This window comes from Lissotriton helveticus, chromosome 1_2 (genome assembly GCF_964261635.1).
Source record: "Lissotriton helveticus chromosome 1_2, aLisHel1.1, whole genome shotgun sequence".
NCBI classification, from domain to species: Eukaryota; Metazoa; Chordata; class Amphibia; order Caudata; family Salamandridae; genus Lissotriton; species Lissotriton helveticus.
In genome coordinates, this window is record NC_136058.1 from 61184443 (window position 1) to 61205323 (window position 20881).

At 46.0% G+C, this 20881-nt stretch overlaps 1 protein-coding gene across 1 annotated transcript in view; it reads left to right on the forward strand.

The window, feature by feature from the left end:
• Positions 1 to 20881, forward strand: part of LRRC40 (leucine rich repeat containing 40) — a 440314-nt gene that overhangs the window by 220180 nt on the left and 199253 nt on the right. Inside the window, exons 8-9 of the mRNA XM_078668782.1 lie at positions 20427 to 20517; positions 20612 to 20663. Of these exons, the coding sequence (XP_078524908.1) occupies positions 20427 to 20517; positions 20612 to 20663 (143 nt within the window). The remainder of the gene's footprint in view (positions 1 to 20426; positions 20518 to 20611; positions 20664 to 20881) is intronic.

Sequence of the window (20881 nt, forward strand, 5' to 3'; positions counted from 1 at the left end):
AACTTAGATTATTCAAACATCACATGTTCAATTCACATGAATGTGAGTTTATTTTCTTCATCATCATATGATAATCAAGGACAAGATTGTCAGTACATTTAATTAAAAATGGTGCTCGGAGAGGAGGCCAGAGTGCTCGGGAAAGATTGTGTGCTAGTGAGGGTAATAGGAAAGGAGAGGCAATGTATACATCAGACACAGCTGACACCTATCCAGCCTAATGATGGCAAATTAATCACAACACACATAACAAATTCTAGACTCAGTTGATTAATCTCTGTCGTCCAAGCTTGAGAAATGGTGAAAGGACGTCGACGTTTCGACCCCTAATTGCAGTAAAGGTAATTGGATCCTTGGCCTGGGATCTTCATCAGGACCAGAGATTATGAAGTGGTGGGGGAAGCACCTATAATGGCAGCATGAATAATCATGCCGAAGTCTGAGGAGAGGCTAAGGCTCTTCAAAATGTAAACTTGAATCGAAAACTATTTGGGCTCCGTGGCCTCATCCTGCAGGGATACGTGGGTTTCAACTCCACATCCGATAAAGGTTGATCAGTAACCTCCTAATTGAAAGTCCGGCATACTTGAAAATATTTAGGCCAATGAACGATTGAATCTGTTCAAGCTATCTGTCTAGTGAAGAATGACATAGACGGACAGCTTGAACAGACTCAATAGTTCATTGGCCTAAATATTTTCAAGCACACCTTCGCTCCCCCCACCCCTATATAATCTTTGGTCTTGATGAAGACCCTAGGCTAAGGATCCAATTGCCTTTACTGCAATTAGGGGTCGAAATGTCAACAGCTTTTCACTATATCTCAAGCTTGGACGACAGAGATTAATCATCTGAGTCTAGAATTTGTTACCCCATTGTTTTACTCTCAGCTGATATACAATTTAAAATGCATATGTAGTATCGAGCTATGTAAGGTCTTGCCTTTGACCCTTTAACTCTTCCCTCAAATAGATGAGTAGTGATCTCATGCATAGGTGCCTTGCAGTGGAGGGATCTGGACATTTCAGCACTAAAGGCCATATGCAGTAGGGCGACACCCAAATCCTTGCAATAGTTTATTTATGATAACAGGATCCCGATTGTATTAAGATTTGCACTTGGTTTCCTCTGCTGTGACTTTAAAACTCAAGCACTTGCATAGTAGGAGGAAAGCTTGAAACCAGAAGTAATCCCTTTCCTAAAATCAAACCTTTTATTACAAAATGTGAGATGGCAATCTACTTTTACAGTGGCCAGGGCGAAAGACCTCAAGATTTATCTAGAGCCCTTGAGTAGGCTTTCTTTTCATGATCTCGCTCAAAGATTTCATTTAATGCATGTAACACATAATTTCAGTTTTACGTTTTACAGAAGGTACATGTAACTCTGGCCCACAACTTTAGAATAATCTGTCTCAGTACCCCAAAACATTTCTGACTATCTACAGTTTCTCACGGCGTTGAAGATATGTGTCTTCTCAACTGTTGGTCATGACCATAAGTTTACCTGTTAGCTCCCTTTTGTTTAAGAGCATCAACTGGGTGAACATGTGCTCAAGAAACAAACAATGAAATTATTCCAGGTAGGCCAGGTTGATTGCTGTAAGTGCTAAACAGGGTTCCAGTAATGTGATCTAATAGTGCATATGTCATTACCCTGTCCTGTTGTTCAGATATTCTGGGAAACAATTAGAAAAAGGATAAATATGATGCTTACTTTGGTCATTCAGCTTGCGGATCGTGTTCTTTGGTGAAGATGTCAAAGGGATAAGAATCCGCTATGGGGATAAAGTGTTTTAGACAGTGCTATTTTCTGCAAGAAAGACCATTGTAATATGGTAATCCATGTCTATGATAGAGAATATTGTCACTGCTGTATATTAGAGGGTGATTTGAGTTTGCTCACATTGCTTCTCAAGCCATGTTGAATGTACTTTGGGAGCTTTGCGAACAGTCCATTTAGTGGGATTTAGCAGACATCCTGAGGTATTATGATTATTCGAGCTACACTGATATCCGCACAAAATCAATCAAATAAAATAAACTTTGTCATAGAATGCCATAAAAGTGAAAAATAAAATCACAGTAAATCACAGAATCACAATAAAATGTTCTCTCATATTAAAACTTTATAAATAAAGAAAATCAACTAAGTAGTTTAAAACTCTTAAAAGATACAATTTGTTAAACTGCCAGCTCTGAACAATTTGTACTATATCAGACATTATAATACCTAAATACCTAAAAGCAGCTAAGATGAATACCGCCCCCTAATACTCAATGCACTTCTAATAAAATCAATAACTGCAGTAAATGTTTCAGTAGATTCCAGCTACTGCAGGTATGGAAACCCAACCTATCTAACAAAAGATTCATAGGGCGCAGAATTGGAATAAGAAAATAAATACAAGCAGACTTATACAATGAAAAACAACGTTAAGTGAATAGTGGATTGAACAGACCAATTGTCACAAGGACAAGGAGGAAGGTTGTCAGTCCATGTACCTTGTTGCAGAAACGCAAAGAAGACATTTGGTGTGTTCAAATGAAACCTAGAGAGATAAAATCCAAATTGACTGTTTTCTACAAACCATAAATAATACTCGAGCTTGAACGCAGGATCTAGTAAAAAAATATTTCTCTGATGACAGAATCCTTAGAGCGTCAGCTCTACGAGGGTCCTGGTAAAAGTCATAAAAACATGACTTAATCCAAGCTTTCAAAGGTGAGACAGACCGCTCCGGATTATAAAATATTTAAGCTAATACCAAGGATATGCAGGTATACTTGCTATAGCATAGTCAGGGAATCTCATCCCCTCTTCCAGGGCCTTATAATCTAAAATCATGATTTTTGTGAGGCCAAGGTCACTTGATTGCCATAGCGTGACCCATAGCAAGAGGGGAAAGTCCAGCAAGTTCTTTAAAGAGCTTAAAGATCAATCTTGCAATGTGACGAAAGAAGAGAAGTTGGATAAGTGAGTTACTGGACTTCCCATACACTTCCAGTACCAGTATAACCAGAAATGGAGTTTAGTATTGTGACGGGGCAGGGGAGCAAGACCCTCAGACTACGGATGATTGGTGGGTGGCCACACCCCTTTTACCTTGCTCCTTGTCCCCACAGCAGCCAGCGGCAGTATGGACAGAAGAGGATACATCGGTTTGGTTTCCAGAATGCCAGGACGACGGCTCCTTTAAGATCCTCGACTCCGGGGCCGAGGCCCCGCCCACTGAGTACGCCAGGGCGTCAAAAACAGGCACACCTGGAACGGAGATGGAGGGCGTGGTGAGCAGAGCAGAGAACCGGGAGGAAGCCGCAGAACAGGAGAGGAGAGCCGAGATCCCTGATATCGACAAGCCAGGAGGCCAACGTTCCCACGAGCCGCCCTGCCACGTTCCCGTGGGAGGAGCGTGGCTACAAGAGGTACGGGGCCGGGTAGCGGGCTGGGTCGGGAGGAGGAAACACCAGTGACCGATCCCCTGTCTCACCTAGCCGCATAGACTCCCCCCGTAAAGTCGATGCACGAGCACTTCCCCACAGCCCTGGGTAGACTAAAGTGCACGTTCTGTTCATCCCTCACTCCCTGACCCCTTTTACTAGTTTACGCAGTATATGTGTCCTGACACACGTTTCCTTTTATTGCCGGTACCGGAGCGGAACCCGAAAGACCACGCCCGGAGCAAGACCGCATCCCAGGACAACTGTTCTCCCCGAGGACCCCATGAAGAAGACTTCTGTGTTTTGATTACTCGTTTACTTTGGTTTATATGAAGAAGACGTACATACCAATAAAGCCTTCTCTCAACCCTTTATTGAAGGCACCTGTCTTTCTATTTGAACCGCTTACCAGTGTAGAGTCCCCAGTACCGAGGGAACAACCCCACGTCCCGGCCCAAGCGGGACAACTGGTGTCAGAAGTGGGATCTACATCCGTCTGTACGCACAAGATGGAGGCCCTCATTGACCACCTGATCAAAGGACAGGATAAACTGGAAAAGGCTGTGGAGAGTCAAATCACAACCGCCCAAGCCGATAGGGACTTGTTCACCCATACGATAACGGCTCAGCTGGAAAACCTCAAAAACATTACTCCCGCACCTATAGTCGCTCATGGCGAGGCGAGAGCGCACACGCCCCATCCACCTGGGGTGTCACTCCAGAAGTATGTGTCTGGGGATGACCCAGACGCCTTCCTGATAAACTTTGAACGAGCCGCACGTGCTTTGAGTTGGCCCGAAGAAAAATGGCCCTTCTTCTTAGCCCCCCTCCTAACAGGAGAAGCCCAGTCGGCCTATCAGGCGGCTAATCCCCTTGGAACCACCCCGTACGCTACCATTAAAATGGTTATACTAGACCACCTGGGGTTGGACCAGGAAGCCTATAGGGTGCGGTTCCGGAAGGAACAGGGTATACCAGGAGAAAACCCAAAAACTCTCTTTTACCGTTTGCAAATGTCCGCCGATAAGTGGCTGCGCCCGGACATTTGTAACAAAGAAGACATATTGAAGAAAATATACCTAGAACAGTTTATGGAGGCCCTGCCTTATGCCACCCAACGCTGGTTGCGTCAGCACGTCGGGCTCACCGTGGAACACGCCATTGAAATGGCGTCACAGTATGCGAGAGCGCAACCCAAGTCCCTCGCGTGGGAAACCGACAAAACGCAGAAAAACATACCTCCTCCTAAACCTGATGGAAAGTTCAAAATTGGAGGAGGAGCGCCAAGACCTCTGCGTCCACCGAGCATGGTTTCCCATCCCATCACCAGAGGACCCCAATGCTTTGATTGCGGGGACTGGGGACATATAGCCCGAATGTGCCCCAAACGAAAACCACCAGAGGAGCCAATGGAAGTTGGTTATATGCCAAGGAGTGTGCTGTATTCAGCCGAAATGGGTAGCACGTTCTATGTGAGTATGAGGATGAATGGTTATACGGTTAAGGCACTACTAGATTCGGGATGCAGGCAGTCAGTGATCCAAACCAGATTTGTGCAACCCGAACAGGTGAATCCCATGGGGCCGGTGTATATTAGATGTGTTCATGGGGATGTTAAACCGTACCCTGTTGCTTCTATCAAGATACTGCTTCCTAATAGGGAACCCTGCCGGGTGTGGGTTGGGGTGGTGGACTCCCTTCCTGAAGATATGATCCTGGGAACAGACAATCCTGAATTTCTATCCCTATTCAAAGAACACCTCTCTGGTGCCCCCCCTGATAACACCCTTCCTGCCTATCTGACCCCCGAACCCTGGGTTATTGATCGTAGTTTCCGTTTTGCCCAGACAGAAGACAAGACTTTAACAAACGCATGGGAAGCCGCCCAGGGGGCAAGTGACCAACCCCCTTTTTCGTATCCACGCTTTGTGATAAAAAACCACCTACTGTACAGGCAAAGTCGAGAGGACGGAGTAGACCAATTACTGGTACCCCAGTCGTTTAGAGAGCAGGTCCTTTTTTTTGCTCATGCCCACCTGACGGCAGGACATGCAGGCAAAGAAAAAACCACAGACACCATAATCCGCTATTTCTTCTGGCCAGGCATACATAAAGAGGTGCAGGACTATTGCGCCAAATGCGAAGTATGTCAAAGACAAAACTCTCGCCGACCCACCATGGCCCCTTTGCAAAAGATGCCAATTATCGGTGTCCCTTTCGAAAGGGTCGGTATGGACCTTATAGGCCCTCTGCCGAAATCCAGTCGAGGACATCTATATGCCCTAGTCATAGTGGACTATGCCACCAGGTTCATCGAGGCCTTTCCTCTCAAAACCCCCACCACAGCCAACATAGCTGAAAAGTTTGTTGAATTGTTTTCTAGAGTGGGGTTTCCTCGGGAAGTACTAACAGACCAGGGAACGCCATTCACGTCAAAGTTAATGAAGGAGGTATGCGCCTCCCTGGATATGAAACACCTGAAGACGTCGGTGTACCATCCCCAGACCGACGGTTTGGTGGAGAGGTATAACCAAACCCTAAAAACCACTCTGAAAAAAATGTTATCAGCTGAGGGCCCCTCATGGGACAGGCTACTACCCCTCGCCCTGTACGTCATTCGGGCACAAAAACAAAGCAGCCTAGGGTGCTCCTCCTTCGAGCTCCTGTATGGAAGAGTGCCACGGTCCTTGTTGGAGATAACCCGAGATATGTGGGAAAACGAGGAACTCGAGGAACAAAAGTCCCTGTTGGACTACACCTGTCACTTACGCTCCAAATTGGGTAAACTAAGAGAGTTAGCGTACTCCAACCTAGAAAGGAGCCAGAACAAACAAAAGGTATCCTACGACAAAGGGAAGAGGTTGAGGACCCTTGCCAGAGGGAGCTGGGCTTTGGTGCTTTTTCCCTCGGGAATGACCAAACAGAAACAGGGCTGGCAGGGACCATTCCAGATAATCGATACCCTTGGTCTTACGACTTACCGACTACGAATGTCTCCCACGAAAACCCAGATTTTCCACATTAACATGCTCAAGGAATGGCTAGAACCCGTACCGGGGGAAGCACCCTTAGTGGCGAGGGCAGGTCCGGACCCTACATCCACTATAGAGCAGCTAGTAGTAAATCAAGAGCTCAGCCCACGGGAAAAGGCAGAGTTAGCGGACACACTGAGACCCTTTTCCCGCTTATTCTCTGACCTACCCGGAAGGACTAATATAGCAGAACACCGCATAGACACCCTACCGGGTCAAGTGGTGAAACAAAAACCCTACCGAATTCCCGCTGCTCGCAAAGAAATGGTGCGCAAGGAGGTGCAAGACATGCTACGACTGGGGGTTATACGGCCTTCACAAAGTCCTTGGTCGTCCCCCATCGTGATGATCCCTAAGCCCGATGGGTCCAAACGCTTCTGTATGGACTTCCGCGCGCTTAACGCAGTGTCCCACTTTGATACTTACCCCATCCCAAGGGTGGACGACTTAATAGAAAAAATCGGGGACGCCAGTTACATCACCACTATAGACCTCACGAAGGGGTATTGGCAGGTGCCTCTTCGTGAAGAGGACCGAAAAAAGACGGCCTTTGTAACAGACGAAGGGGCCTACGAATTTACGGTTCTTCCCTTTGGGTTACATGGGGCGCCGGCCACTTTTCAACGATTAATGAATCTAGTACTGCAACCCTATACGTCCTTCAGCTCGGCGTATTTAGACGATATAGTGATTTACAGTAGGGACTGGAAGGAACATCTCACACACCTGACTACCATTCTGACGGCCTTGGAACAAGCGGGTCTGCATATCAATGCAAAGAAATCCCGCGCTGCCTTTAAGACAGTGAACTACCTAGGGTACGTCCTGGGTAACGGTGCCATCGCTCCCCAAAGCGAGAAGGTACGTGCAATCACAGCAGTGCCCTTTCCGTCCAACAAAAAAGAGATGCGGGCGTTTCTAGGTCTGGTAGGGTATTACCGTAGATTTATACCCCAATTTGCGATGACAGCAGCCCCCCTAACAGACCTCCTGAAAAACAATGCAAGGCCCCGCGACTTTAGACAGCCCCCTCCTGAGACGCTGCAGGCTTTTCAGACCCTGAAAACCATCATGACCACAGCCCCTCTGCTGGCTTCCCCTGAGCATACGAAACCCTTTCTCTTAGCAACGGACGCCTCCAATGTGGGAATAGGAGCCGTTCTGTCTCAAATCGGGAGTGATGGGGTGGAACATCCTGTCTTGTATGTGAGCAGGAAGTTGTTTCCTAGGGAGTGCAAGTATTCCACTATAGAGAGAGAGGCTTTGGCAATAAAGTGGGCCGTAGAAAAGTTGAGATATTATCTCGAGGGTTAACCATTCATCCTTCATACGGATCATGCGCCCCTGAGGTGGATACATCAGAACAGTAGTACTAATCCCCGGGTGCTGCGGTGGTTCCTGTCTCTCCAGACCTATGCCTTCACCGTGCATCACCGTAAGGGGAAGGACAATGGTAATGCGGACTTTCTGTCTAGGACCTTCCCTCTCCCCGAACGGGAGAAGCCAGGGGGGGAGGTGTGTGACGGGGCAGGGGAGCAAGACCCTCAGACTACGGATGATTGGTGGGTGGCCACACCCCTTTTACCTTGCTCCTTGTCCCCACAGCAGCCAGCGGCAGTATGGACAGAAGAGGATACATCGGTTTGGTTTCCAGAATGCCAGGACGACGGCTCCTTTAAGATCCTCGACTCCGGGGCCGAGGCCCCGCCCACTGAGTACGCCAGGGCGTCAAAAACAGGCACACCTGGAACGGAGATGGAGGGCGTGGTGAGCAGAGCAGAGAACCGGGAGGAAGCCGCAGAACAGGAGAGGAGAGCCGAGATCCCTGATATCGACAAGCCAGGAGGCCAACGTTCCCACGAGCCGCCCTGCCACGTTCCCGTGGGAGGAGCGTGGCTACAAGAGGTACGGGGCCGGGTAGCGGGCTGGGTCGGGAGGAGGAAACACCAGTGACCGATCTCCTGTCTCACCTAGCCGCATAGACTCCCCCCGTAAAGTCGATGCACGAGCACTTCCCCACAGCCCTGGGTAGACTAAAGTGCACGTTCTGTTCATCCCTCACTCCCTGACCCCTTTTACTAGTTTACGCAGTATATGTGTCCTGACACACGTTTCCTTTTATTGCCGGTACCGGAGCGGAACCCGAAAGACCACGCCCGGAGCAAGACCGCATCCCAGGACAACTGTTCTCCCCGAGGACCCCATGAAGAAGACTTCTGTGTTTTGATTACTCGTTTACTTTGGTTTATATGAAGAAGACGTACATACCAATAAAGCCTTCTCTCAACCCTTTATTGAAGGCACCTGTCTTTCTATTTGAACCGCTTACCAGTGTAGAGTCCCCAGTACCGAGGGAACAACCCCACGTCCCGGCCCAAGCGGGACAAGTATATTTGTACATTCTCCACTATTCTGTATTCTATACTCCAGACATCATTAACGAATTTGCTTTCAACGCCTTCACTCTAAATTTATTAGTCTTCCTTTTAGGGATTTTTCTCCATGCCTAATTGGAAACCTTCCACCACCATTACTCAGTGAACAGTTTGGAATGTTACAGATTGACCCAGTCCTAGTTCATTGCCTCCTGCAGCAGTTCTGGACCACCATCAGTTGTTGGCTGCAGTTTAATTACGTTATTAAAGTTTGTTTTAGACACATTTTTATCTCTATTGTAATCTAGTTCTTGTATCTACCTGTCTACCCGATATTCAGGCTATTGTCTCCTTTGTCCCAGATTAGGTTAGAGTCAAGCCAAATGGAGCCTGTCTTTCTAGACAACATAACATAAATCTGGGATTAACATGTCTGATTTACTGGCATCACAGCTATAACTATATAATTTGCTGCCACGAGGGACCTTTTTCCTTGCTGTGAGATTCTGTTAGCCTTATGTTACCTTTGCGTTTCTGGTGACATCTTCCTTCTACAGTGAGTAGGATTCTTTTAAAAAAAAATTAATTGTATTTAAAGGAGTGCATCCTCTTAATGGCCTTTTGTCTAATCACCTTAATAAGATTACCACATATCTTTCCTGTTTATCAACGCCTTCTAGTGGTAGCATTATTGAATCATAGCTGCACAGTTCTTCCTTGTCTTAAACAAGCTGCAACCTCTTCTGGGGCAGTACAGCTTCCTCTTAAGTGGAGAAGGAGCAGGGGGAGTCGAAACTAAAATCCAGTGCTGTTGAGTTAATATGCCATTGAACTATCCCTGTTGTCAGTCTTCATAAAAGCTGCTCAACAAATTACGTTTCATCATCTGAAGGTTATTCTAAAATAACTCTTCCGTAAAACGGATGTTCCACAACAATTATCATAAAATGTACCCAACTTATTTCAGTGTACAATACATTTAAACTCGCATTCACGATCAAGCCATGAAAACCAACCAAGTTAAGACCTATTTACGTGTATTATCGCAGAATTCATCACCTATGTGCTAATTTCTGTCTGAGAATCCCTAAGATTTCACCTGGTTTTACTTCTTTTTAGCACACCAGCCAGCTTTGATAGCTCTAATTTGATACACAAAATACTGTATTAAGGTCAGTCATAGATTGTAAATTCTGTGAGAAGTTTTAACGTCTCTAATCTTTACATCTTGCTGCAAGGATAAAAACTAATATTGTTCTTAATGTGTTATAAGTAGTACCAAATTTGGCAAAGTTTCACTTTCATCAATAGAGAAATTTAACCATAAGCTTTTCACTCTCAACTTTGGTACATTTGCTCTTTAACCACACAGTTTGGAAGGTGCCAAAATGTGAATTTAAGAACTATGTTTATGCATGATAAAGTGAAAAAATCAAAATGGGGGTTGTGACTCACTAATTTGTTGCATTCCAAGTAGCTATTAGAAGAAGAGCTAGGTGCTGCCCGTGTCACATGGAGTGCATCAAACCAACTCCAGTAAGCCTGCTACCTCGAATTTTACTAACAGAATTTATTTGTTCCATGTTATCCCAGTTTTTTAAAGAAGCTTAAGAAAGTTTTTTTTCCATCTTGACAATATTATTGATGGTTTTCTTAAATATGTCAATTTCAGAAGTTTAACTACACCATTATGGGGCTGTCATTTAGACATTTGCACTTGATTTAAGAAACGTCATTTCTGCCTTATTCGTAATGATAACTCTTGCGCAGGCCTCAATTTCCCTGTTCCATGGATAACCAATGGCTACTACGCCGCTGTAGACCAATAGGCCTTGTACCATATTACACCCTCCAAGTTTAGTAATGAAGCAGAGCAAATCGTAACTTTCAAGGAAGCAATGCTCCCCTTATTCTGTATGCCTAGGGTAGTGGCATTCCTGTTAAATAGTCTGTGACTCAACTTTTCTGTTAAGGACTTCTAACCGTAGATTGCTCACCTTTTGAATACTTCCCCCGTCATCAGACTGGAAGCATTGACCTCATTCCACGCCAAGTGAGACATGCGCAGGGCTATAAAGGGGCCACTCATGTGTGCTGACATCAGTTCTTAACTTTCGGTGCCAGCAGATACAGATCCGGTGCTACCCTCGTTTATTTGAGACTCCAAATTGTACTAAATTACAGTGTGCCAGGGAATTATGTCACCTCCGAAGTCTACATTCGAACCCTGTTGGAAATGCTGCAAACAAATGTCTGTGACTCAACCACATTAGTTTACTGTGGTGCCTGGGGTCGTATCCCGCCTCGAAGGCCTCAAGTGATTGTGCCTTGATGCACCCCAAGGCCATTTGAGATCAGGAAGCTAAACTCTTCATGACAAGCCACTGCAAGACCCCACACCAGGGTCTGTTGAAGTCCAAAGCTAGGCCCTGCTCTCGAGTTCGCTCCTGTGACTGGTCTTCTTCACTTTTTAAGTCCTCAGGGAAGCCCAAAAAGAAGCGCAATAAGTTCAGGTGGAGCATTCTCACTGTTCTCGCTCCCCTGAGAAGACGCAAGCGTGCCATTTTGCCTCCAGGTTGTTCTCCTCAAGTCGGTCCACTTCGCAAACAATTCTGACATTGTTCCCATGGCAGCCACAGTATCCAGGTCGGATGGTGACACCGCAGCAAGTGGAGGAATTCCTCAATGCTATGCTGTATCTTTTTGGTATGTTGGCAGCTCTTTCTGGTGTGTCTATGGGCTCGAAAGAACTGAGACTCCTCCCATCTGGGCTTCCGCCAGCGGGTTTGCCCTCGGCGCCGGTTGGGCCCTCTGGATTCGCTAAGGGCTCCAGACCAACTTCGGTACCGATTCCCTTCCTAGTCCCTCCCCAGCGCCACAACCCACTGCAGACCAAGATCTACTGCACTGTGCTAACATAGCCGCAGCCTTTTTATCACTCTTCTGACCTGGACGTAGTCATTCTATCTCCCACTAGGTCTCAGGTTCTCCATTAATGTTTTGCCTCCAACTCAGACAATGGGGGCTATGATGCTGGAGATCAGCTTGCTCAACCGTATGGAAGAAAACTAGTATGAGGATGTCTAGGATGCCAGTGGCTTTGATACTTCCTTAGACACTGGTCTGGTTACGCCTCACAGAAGAATGTGGCTCCTTCGCTATGGTTATGTAAAGGGCAGCCGAGGTCTCTCATCCTCCCCTTTCCACTCAGGAGGTGAAAACCAATGTTTTGATGGAGGTGCTACAATCTGGCCAGTTGAGTTCTGAGCCTCTGCTTCCATTTAGTGAAGCTCTCACAGATATGCTCTTGGTCACTTGGGCCAAACCATACTCTGGTCCCGCTGCGTCTGGTCATATCTCAGACGCCATCACCCTGCACCAGGTGACCTTTCCTTTTTCACTCAGCACTCTATTCTGGAAAGCCTTTTGGTGCAGGCTTAGGCCAACCTAAACTTGTTGCCCACTACTCCCCCTGATAGGGAATCGAGTGAGAAAGATCTTTGGAAAAAGGGTTTTCTCATCTGCAAGTTTGGCTCTTGGTTCTGTCAATGCCAGCTGCCATTAAGGCTACTATTCTCCCTTCTTGTAGGACTTTCTTGGCCCAAGTCTTGCTTATGGTCACGGAAGAAGCTGGGCCATTTTTTCTCAGGCCATGCATAATGGTTGTGGTGCGGCAAAGTTCGCCACCCGCTGTGGACTAGACCCTACTGACTCCATCGATAGAGCCATTGGCACTAGTTTGGCCCTCTGCAGACATGCATGGATAAATAGACCACTGGCTTTTTGGGAGGAGCTCGGCCAGTGTTATGGAAGTGCCATTTGATTCCTTCTGACTGTTTGGGGTTAAAGCCGATTTGGCCATGAAGCACTTCGAAGATAGGAGGGCCATTGCATGCTTCCTAAGCATTTGCGCTCCCCACACCAGCCATACCAACAGTTTTGCCCCCTTTGGGGTTTCAGTGGGGGCAAATTATACTTTCAGCAGCTCCCACAGCTACAACAATCTTCTCAGCCCTTTTGTGGCGATTGACACAATACCCACTGAGAAGGGTAACCGGGACAGCAGGCAGCCCAGTCTTCCAATTTTCTGTCAGAGCAGAATCCAACATTTTCTGCAAGTTTGCAGGCAATCACTTCGGACAGGTGAGTCCTGCAGATTATTAAGCCTGACTATTCTTTACTGTTTCTCAAAATCCTGCTACACCTACCACCATTATTAGAACGACTGACTGAAAAATATCAGTGTCTCTAGCAGTAGGAAGTGCAGCTTTATTCCTTTATTCTTCTGGTGCTAAAAAAGGATGGGGTTCTTGGTTCCATATTGGACCTTTACCTGCTGGATGCCTTTCTGGAGAAGGAGAATTTCAAGATGCACACTCTGGTCCATGTATTGTCTGCCATCGATTTCGGAGACTGGATGGTAGCACTGGAATTGCATGATGCTTACTTTCACACCCCAGTACTGCAGACCCCCAAGCATTACATGCAGTTAATAGTAGGCCTGGAACATTTTTAGTTCACTGTGCCCCATGTTGGCCTAACAAGAGCCTCTTGGGTTTTCATGAAAATGATGGCTGTGGTTTACAGCGCAACTTTGGATGTCAGCGTTCCATTATTTCCCTATCTTGGCAACTGACTGTTGAAGGCGGGCTCGTCCCAGGTAGTAGTTTCCCACCTGCAGACTACGGTAAACCTCTTGACATTTTTGGGGTTCAGTATCCACGTGCCTAACTCATTCTAAGATGCTCCCTTTCATTTGAGCCATTCTGGACACGGTAGAGTTGTGCACCTATCCCCTGGAAAAGAGAGTCCTTGACATTTGGGCTATGATCCCGAAATTTCATCCTCTGTCTTGAATCAAAGTGAGTATGACTTTGAGGCTTCTGGGAATGATGGCCTCCCTCAGTCTGTTGGCCAAGCACCCCAAATGGAATATGCAGGATCTCCACCAGTGGGAACTTTCCAAATTAGTCCAGAATTTGAAGGAGACTGCAAACTATTTGCAGTGGTGCCTTCAGGACTGCAGTTGGGTCAGCAATAGACCCCCTCGCCTTAGCCAACCAAGAGTTCACATAGGTGACCGATGCATCGCATGTGGGTTGGTGAGGCCATATTGGAAAGGTGGGGAGCAGAGGAGTATGGTCTCTGGCAGAGGCACAGCTTCATATCAACGTTCTGGAGCTAAGATCCATCTGCTTGGTGTTGAAAGTTCACAAACAACACCACCATCATGTTGTACTGCAGCAAACAGGATGAGGTGGGGTCGTGGACCCTATGCCAGGAGGCTTTGCATCTCTGGGTATGGCTAGACCACCCAGGAGTTTTTCTGGTAATACACCACCTGGTGAGCTTATTGAAAGCCAGATTGGACAAATTAAGCCCCTGATGCCTTGTGTATCACAAATTGCAGTTACACCCATAGGTGATGCAAGGACTTTTCTGCGAATGGTGAGATTCCTAGCTTGATCTCTTTCCCACCGCTGAGAATGCACAATGTCAGCACTCTTGCGCTACTGGAGTTTCCAAAGTGTTTCTTGCTCAAAGATACGTTGTGATTAGAGCAGCACTTGTGAATCCTGTACACCTTTACTCTGATACCTCTCGTGAGTTCTGGCAAGAACAGGACAGACCGTGCCCAAGTCATCCTAGTGGCTCCAGATTGGGCACAGAGATTATGGTATCCCGAACTCCTGGACACGAGTATATGTCCTCCTATCAGGCTGCCCCTGTGGGAGGATCTCCTGTCACCGCAGCAAGGCAGAGTCCTGCACCCGGGCCTTTGTATCCTCCAACTCCGTGCTTGAAAATTGAGTGGTGACTGATTAATGCTTTTGACCTGCTTCCCGAAGTAGTTGGTTTCATCTTGGGAGCACCTGTCCCTTACAGCGGCGGCTCCTCCATTAGGGCGGAGGAGTGCCACCCACTGCTTTCTTGCAGTGCAAGAAACAGAAAATAAAGTGGTATTTTAAATACCATTGTATTTTTTTTTTGCTGCGAGAAAGCAGACAGCAGAGGTATGCCTGGTTGGGGGCAGGCGGTAGCGAATGCCTTGTTGGGCGTGGGCGGGTGGGTGGGTCAGGGAGGAGTGGCTTGCACCACTCTGAGTGCCCTGGCTGCTTGGTCGGCCCTAGGGCTTACCAAAGCAGTCATGCAAACTCTACATTTCTATTTGTAGGCTGCATGCAGCCTACATAGAGAAAATGGTGTCCCTACTGATGCCAGGCTGGGCGCCGCCCGGGACTCCGCGAACTGATTGGCTTACCGGAGGGGAGGGAGCATGCCTGTTCCTGCTCATAACACGGGACCCCGGTCCAGGAGCAGAGTCGGCCGACCCAGTCACGCGAGTTATCTTTTTAGTGCACCCTGGTGGGAGGTGAATCTCCCCCTCAGTGGGTACCGGTACCAGCCTGAAGCCCTCTTGAGGGCCCTGACCTTGCATCCTTCATGTCCTTGCTGGGAAGCAGCGCCTAGCGCCTCGTGCTATTCTTGAAGGTAGAAGGCCCCAGGCCTGTGCTAGAGCCGCACAAACGCTGCTTATTTCAGTATTTTTGGGAGGGAGAAAGTGAAATTTGAGGTTTTGAGTCGAGGCCTGTAACATCCACTTATGCTAACATTACTCATCTGTGCAGGGACGTCACCTGAGTACAGGCCTGCTCTGAAGGATGCCAACGTGTACCTGGCGTGACTGCTGCAGTGACTGACCCATCAGAGGGACGCTCAGGCCCTCATCTCACTTATACCCACATGAGGTGACTGACTGCAGTGCCTGCCCCCTGGGAGGGCCTTCCAGGCCTTCCTCTAACTTATGCCCACATGAGGTGACTGCCTGCAGCGACTGACAGTGAGTGCTCAGGCCTTCATCTCATACATGCACACACGGCGCTGGTGGAATACGTGGGGCAGCAGAACGCTACCAGCCACCCTCCAAAGTGGTGTTTTCAGAGCTGGATGCCAGCCACTGCCATGTCGAATAGGTGGGACAGGAACAAAGCCTGGCCTTTGCAACAACAAACTTGCAGGGAGCCAGGCAAAATCACAACTGTTGACAAGGTTCGGGGGAAACCTCTCTGCATAAATAAACAAATGGAGCCTGAGCTGTGCCAGAGTGACATCACACCTTCTTCCGCTGCAGGCCCTGGACTCCTTATTGGCATGCACAGAGAGAAGAACCGGTTTCCCCAGTTGTTGAAAAGTATTCAAAATTGGAGGTGTGCAGTTGCAAGTAAAATCTGCTTAATGGCGTATATTTTCTAGTTTACGGGCATTTTAAATATATTTTAATCTTATTTGTTCCTAGGGAATCTAGGAGTCTATTAATAAAGCAAATAAGGGGATATTTCCTTGAAACATACAAGATGTCTTTTTAAACTCTGCCCCACCTAGTGATTTCTGGTTGGTATCCCGTCCGGGTTATAAAAAAATATATAGAAATATAGCTTGTATTGTGCCTAGGCTGGCCTCTGGCACACAAGGCAGGACTCTGGAGTATTAATCAAAAGCTGTGGCTTCTGTGCTGCGTAGGACATCACATTGTACACTACTATACCCTTGTTGCCAAAAATTGTGTGCCTATTAAATATGATATTGAAAAAACAGACTAAAACACGTGTTAACGGTTTGAAATCTGCCTGTGTGTGAGCAGGAGAGTGCCTAGGGCAGGCCTTTGAATGAAGAACACACCCCTTACAATTCATCTGTGAGTCTCTTGATCTCTGCCTGCATGCGCGCAAGAGAGCGCCTAGTGCAAGGATCCGAAACTCTCTTTATCGCAACCTAAGTCGTATGTTTACTATAACAGACATTGTACTGGTGGATTTGACATTGTTGTAGGTCTTATTTGTGAGTGATAAACCCTGCTGGCCCCGATTCTGTGACTTGTTCAGCCTGTGAATCTTTTGGTGAATGCCCCTGAGTCTGTGCCTGGACACTCTTAATAATAAAATATCTTATTAGCTGGAAATGTGAAATTATAGGAGATGCGTGAAAATGAAGGATGTTTGGAGCACCTATTATTTTTCATGTTGCCCAAAAATCAAAAATGTCTCCCACTGCCGGTTGGTCTTTACCAAATCCTTGGTGTGGGCAGGAGGGAGGGTGGTGGATTGGTGGGGGTCTGTAAGGAATGGCAATTAATTACTTAATAGTTTTGTGTTCCGTTGTTGGTGGTGGCAATGCCTATTTGTCCTCCTTTCTTTGCCACAAAACTTTGCTAGCTTTCAAAACAAGATATGCCACCTAGCATTCCAAAAAGTAGCTAAAAGGGTAGCCGTTTAGCCACTAGCAAGCAATCCTCCGAGTGACTCTTTCACACAAACCACACATGGGGCAGTCACGCACAGGCACAATATGCCCCCCACATCAGCATACGCAAAGATTGTCCTATATAACTCATAACAATTGCAATTTCTTAAATGATAAATAATTTAATCGTATTGCTTTATTAACCTTCCTGCTTCCGCAAGTATGCTTGAAAATGCACCATGTGTCCACTCTTTTTTCAAAATTTTCTCCTGGGGAAGAACCCCCCGAAACCCTCCTTAAGTTGTTTGGGCTCGCTCACTACACTCGCTTGCCATAGTGCAGTATGGCCCCAATTTTACACTCACCACTTTTAAATGTCACCAGCATCCACCCTTAACCAAATCTATATGCACCTGCATTGAATACATTTGTGGCTTGGTGCGCTTCTAAGCAGATTGACCCAGTCCATGCCAAACTGTCCAAAGGTTTGTTGTTTGTGTTGCCCCTAGCTCAGCAATGTCTTGATTTAGGCACTGTGAAAGAGTTCTTGCCGGCTCGTTCGGCCATTTTTATGGTTGCCAGACCAGCTTTCAATCTTCTGTTGAGCAGTTTCTTAAAGAGTTATACAATAGTTTTCCTGTTTCTCCTTTCGCTAGGCCCCAATGGGACTTAATTTTGGTCCTTACATTCCTCATGTGTATGCATTTTTTGATACCCCTTAGCAAGTGTCCTCTCAGAGTTCTTACCCTCAAAACAGTCTTTCTTGTCACCATCACATCAGTGTGACTGGTTAGCGAGCTCCATGCCCTTTTTGTTAAACTACCTCATACCACATATGTATACAACAACATATTTCACAGTAAGATATACTCAAGTACAGCCCTGATGAAGTCAGAGGTTCATGAACCTAATGACGAAACACCTGTTAGCTACTGGATTGACCAAAGGGACTACTGATTTGTATTGAAATCATCTAATCTCATGTGAAGAAGAGAAAAGAAAAAGAAAAAGAAACATTACTGTACTGTATGTACTGACATTATTGGACATTAGGTTTCTCAGGGGTCACATTCATTCGCCTTTACCATATTCAACCTGGACAACCTAGTTCTGCGGACACTAGCTTCCTTCTTTTGAATGTGGAGACTCCATTTCATGTTGGTTAGACCATCACTCTTCTGGCGTTCTTTGCTCCACCTCTCCTCTAAAGAGGAGGAAAGGCTTCACCGGTTGGATCAGAAAAGAACACATCACTTCTATATTGATCGTACCAGAGACTACCGGGTTGATGAACTATCGGATTTACTTGAGCGAAGAAGGCAAAGCTGTGCTGAAAAGGACCATTGCGTGTGGGAATGTGCTCTGCCTTGAGATCTGCTACGCACTGGCCAAAAAGCAGTCTCCTGAAGGGTTGCATGCCCACTCTACCAGTGCAAGACTACTATTGTGGCTTTGGCCTGTGGGGGTACCTGTTCTAGACATTTGCGTAGCCGCCATACGTTCACAATACACTATTGTCTAGACAGCCAGGTCCGCTGAGAAGAGCATTTTGCCTGCTTGGTCCTTCAGGACATTCGGATTTGAGCCTGTTCACAGACCCACCACCTAGGTTGCTTGGGAATTTATTCAAAAGGTGAGGAATCTGGTTATGGAAGTCTCTATCAGAAGAATAAGTTACTTACCTTCGGTAACTCCCTTTCTGGTAGAGACTCTATCCACTGATTTCTCACTGACCCTCCCACCAATACTTTCTGTGAACTGGTCTCTTCACATAAAAACATCCCACATTAGGAGTCTGCGCCCTGCTCCCGAGCAATCTGTTTGACTCCGTGTCTCTGGACGCCTAAGTGTTAAGTAAACAACTGACATCAGTGCTCATGTGTGGCGCCTATGAAGACCCATGAATGCCATGTTTGGATAGGAAAGGCGTTGATGTGGGACTGTCGTTGCCACCTACTGGTGAGGAGGGGTGTTGCTAAAGAATTTCCAAATCCAGTCTAATGCTTGAGTAAGCACTGAAAAGGTGAGGAACCTGTGGTTAGATAGTCTCTACCAGGAAGAGTGTTACTGAAAGTAAATAACATATTCACCCAGTAAACTATAATTCCATCTCCATGATCCCATATACTGCTAAGTTGCTGGAATTGGTAGCTTAGTTGAAGCAATATATTGGAAAAAATGGCTCATTGTTAATTTTTGGTGTATTTTATCAAATTTGTGAAAACACAAAAAGAAAGAAACCAACATTACGTAATTTGTGTGAACTTTAACATAACATTGAGTCTAATGGTAATCTGCAAAGATCTACGTAATGCAAAATGCATGGAAAAATGGAGTAGATGTTCTGTATTAAATGTATAGAATCAACCCAAAAACTTGAAATCGCAATGAAAACATGAAACTCGAGACAATTAAAGAAGATACAGAAGTGAAGTATTTGAGCAATTGCAAGTTATGCACAAGGGCAAAGAAATGGAGCTTTATATCTCCTATCATGCTACATCTAAAGAAACACAACAGCCCATTGCTTCAGGTTAGAGAGAAATCTAATATACACTGTGCAGGTGTGCAGATTATCTGTTATTACTATTTTTGACTGATGGGAGGGGCATCATGACTCTTCAGAAGGCCTGTGACTGCTGCTTCAAGGACTGTGACCCCTGCCTAACCCGAAGACAGCCTCTGTGCCCTACACAGAGCAGCCTGGGAGAAGGTATGGCTTGGTGGCAAAGAAGCTGCAATTGAGCAGCTGCAGTCGCTGATTGCTCCTCCCATAAAAGCAACTTTCACCACAGTGATCCCGAGGTAGCAATCCCAGAGAGACTGCTGGAGATTTGGTGCAAAGCTACAATTGCCGTAACAGCATTTTGGGTGCAATATTTGGCACAAGAGACTAGAGGAAGGACCACATAGTCACAGACTTGAATAGAAGGCAGATCACTAGATGCATAGTGAGGAATTTAAATCCCATAGTTGCTAGGAATTTCCATATCAGTTCGAAAGTAATGATGATTATTAGATTTCAGCTCCAGTGGACTCCTGTGAATCTCACTTTTCCACAAACTGCGCTCTGGCGCCCTCGAACTGGTCGTACAGTTAGTTACCTAATGTAGATTAATACAGTTTGACATTCTCCGTTTTTGAATAATTTTGTGTTCTAACACTATAAATCGAAAGCTTTACATACCTATAACTGCGAGTTTAAGTGCTTTTTCTAGATCTAAGTTTAACCAATACTACAAACATTAAATAAGCATATATGTAATACATAGTAACAAACTCGGAGTTTCTAACTGATCCTACAATGTTTCTCTGAAATTTTTTTTTTTTGTTTACAGCTTGCCTTCTGCTCTTGGAAAGCTTCCTAATTTAAAATCCTTGCTGTTGGAGGGCAATCCCCTGAGAGGCATTCGAAGGGACATTTTTAACGTAAGCACGAAATATTCATTTGATTTGCTTGCTGTGTTGTCAGTTAATTTCTATATTGGATTGTAGGCTACAATCATTGTTTTTACACTTTCAGAAAGGAACACAAGAACTACTGAAATATCTAAGAAGTAGAGTTCAGAATGCAGGTACTCACATTTCAACTTTGTTTCTACATTGAACTTGGCTTGCTAGCATAAACATCTTTGTATGTGTGAAGTATTCTCATTTGTGCCCCAGTATGCATGAGGGCAACAGGTGCTTAAATGGCATAGTAATATGAGCATAATACAGTCAGGCCAACTCATGAACAGCAAGCAGAAGAATAGTCACACAGGACCTACTCAAACATGCTGAGTGTTTGACT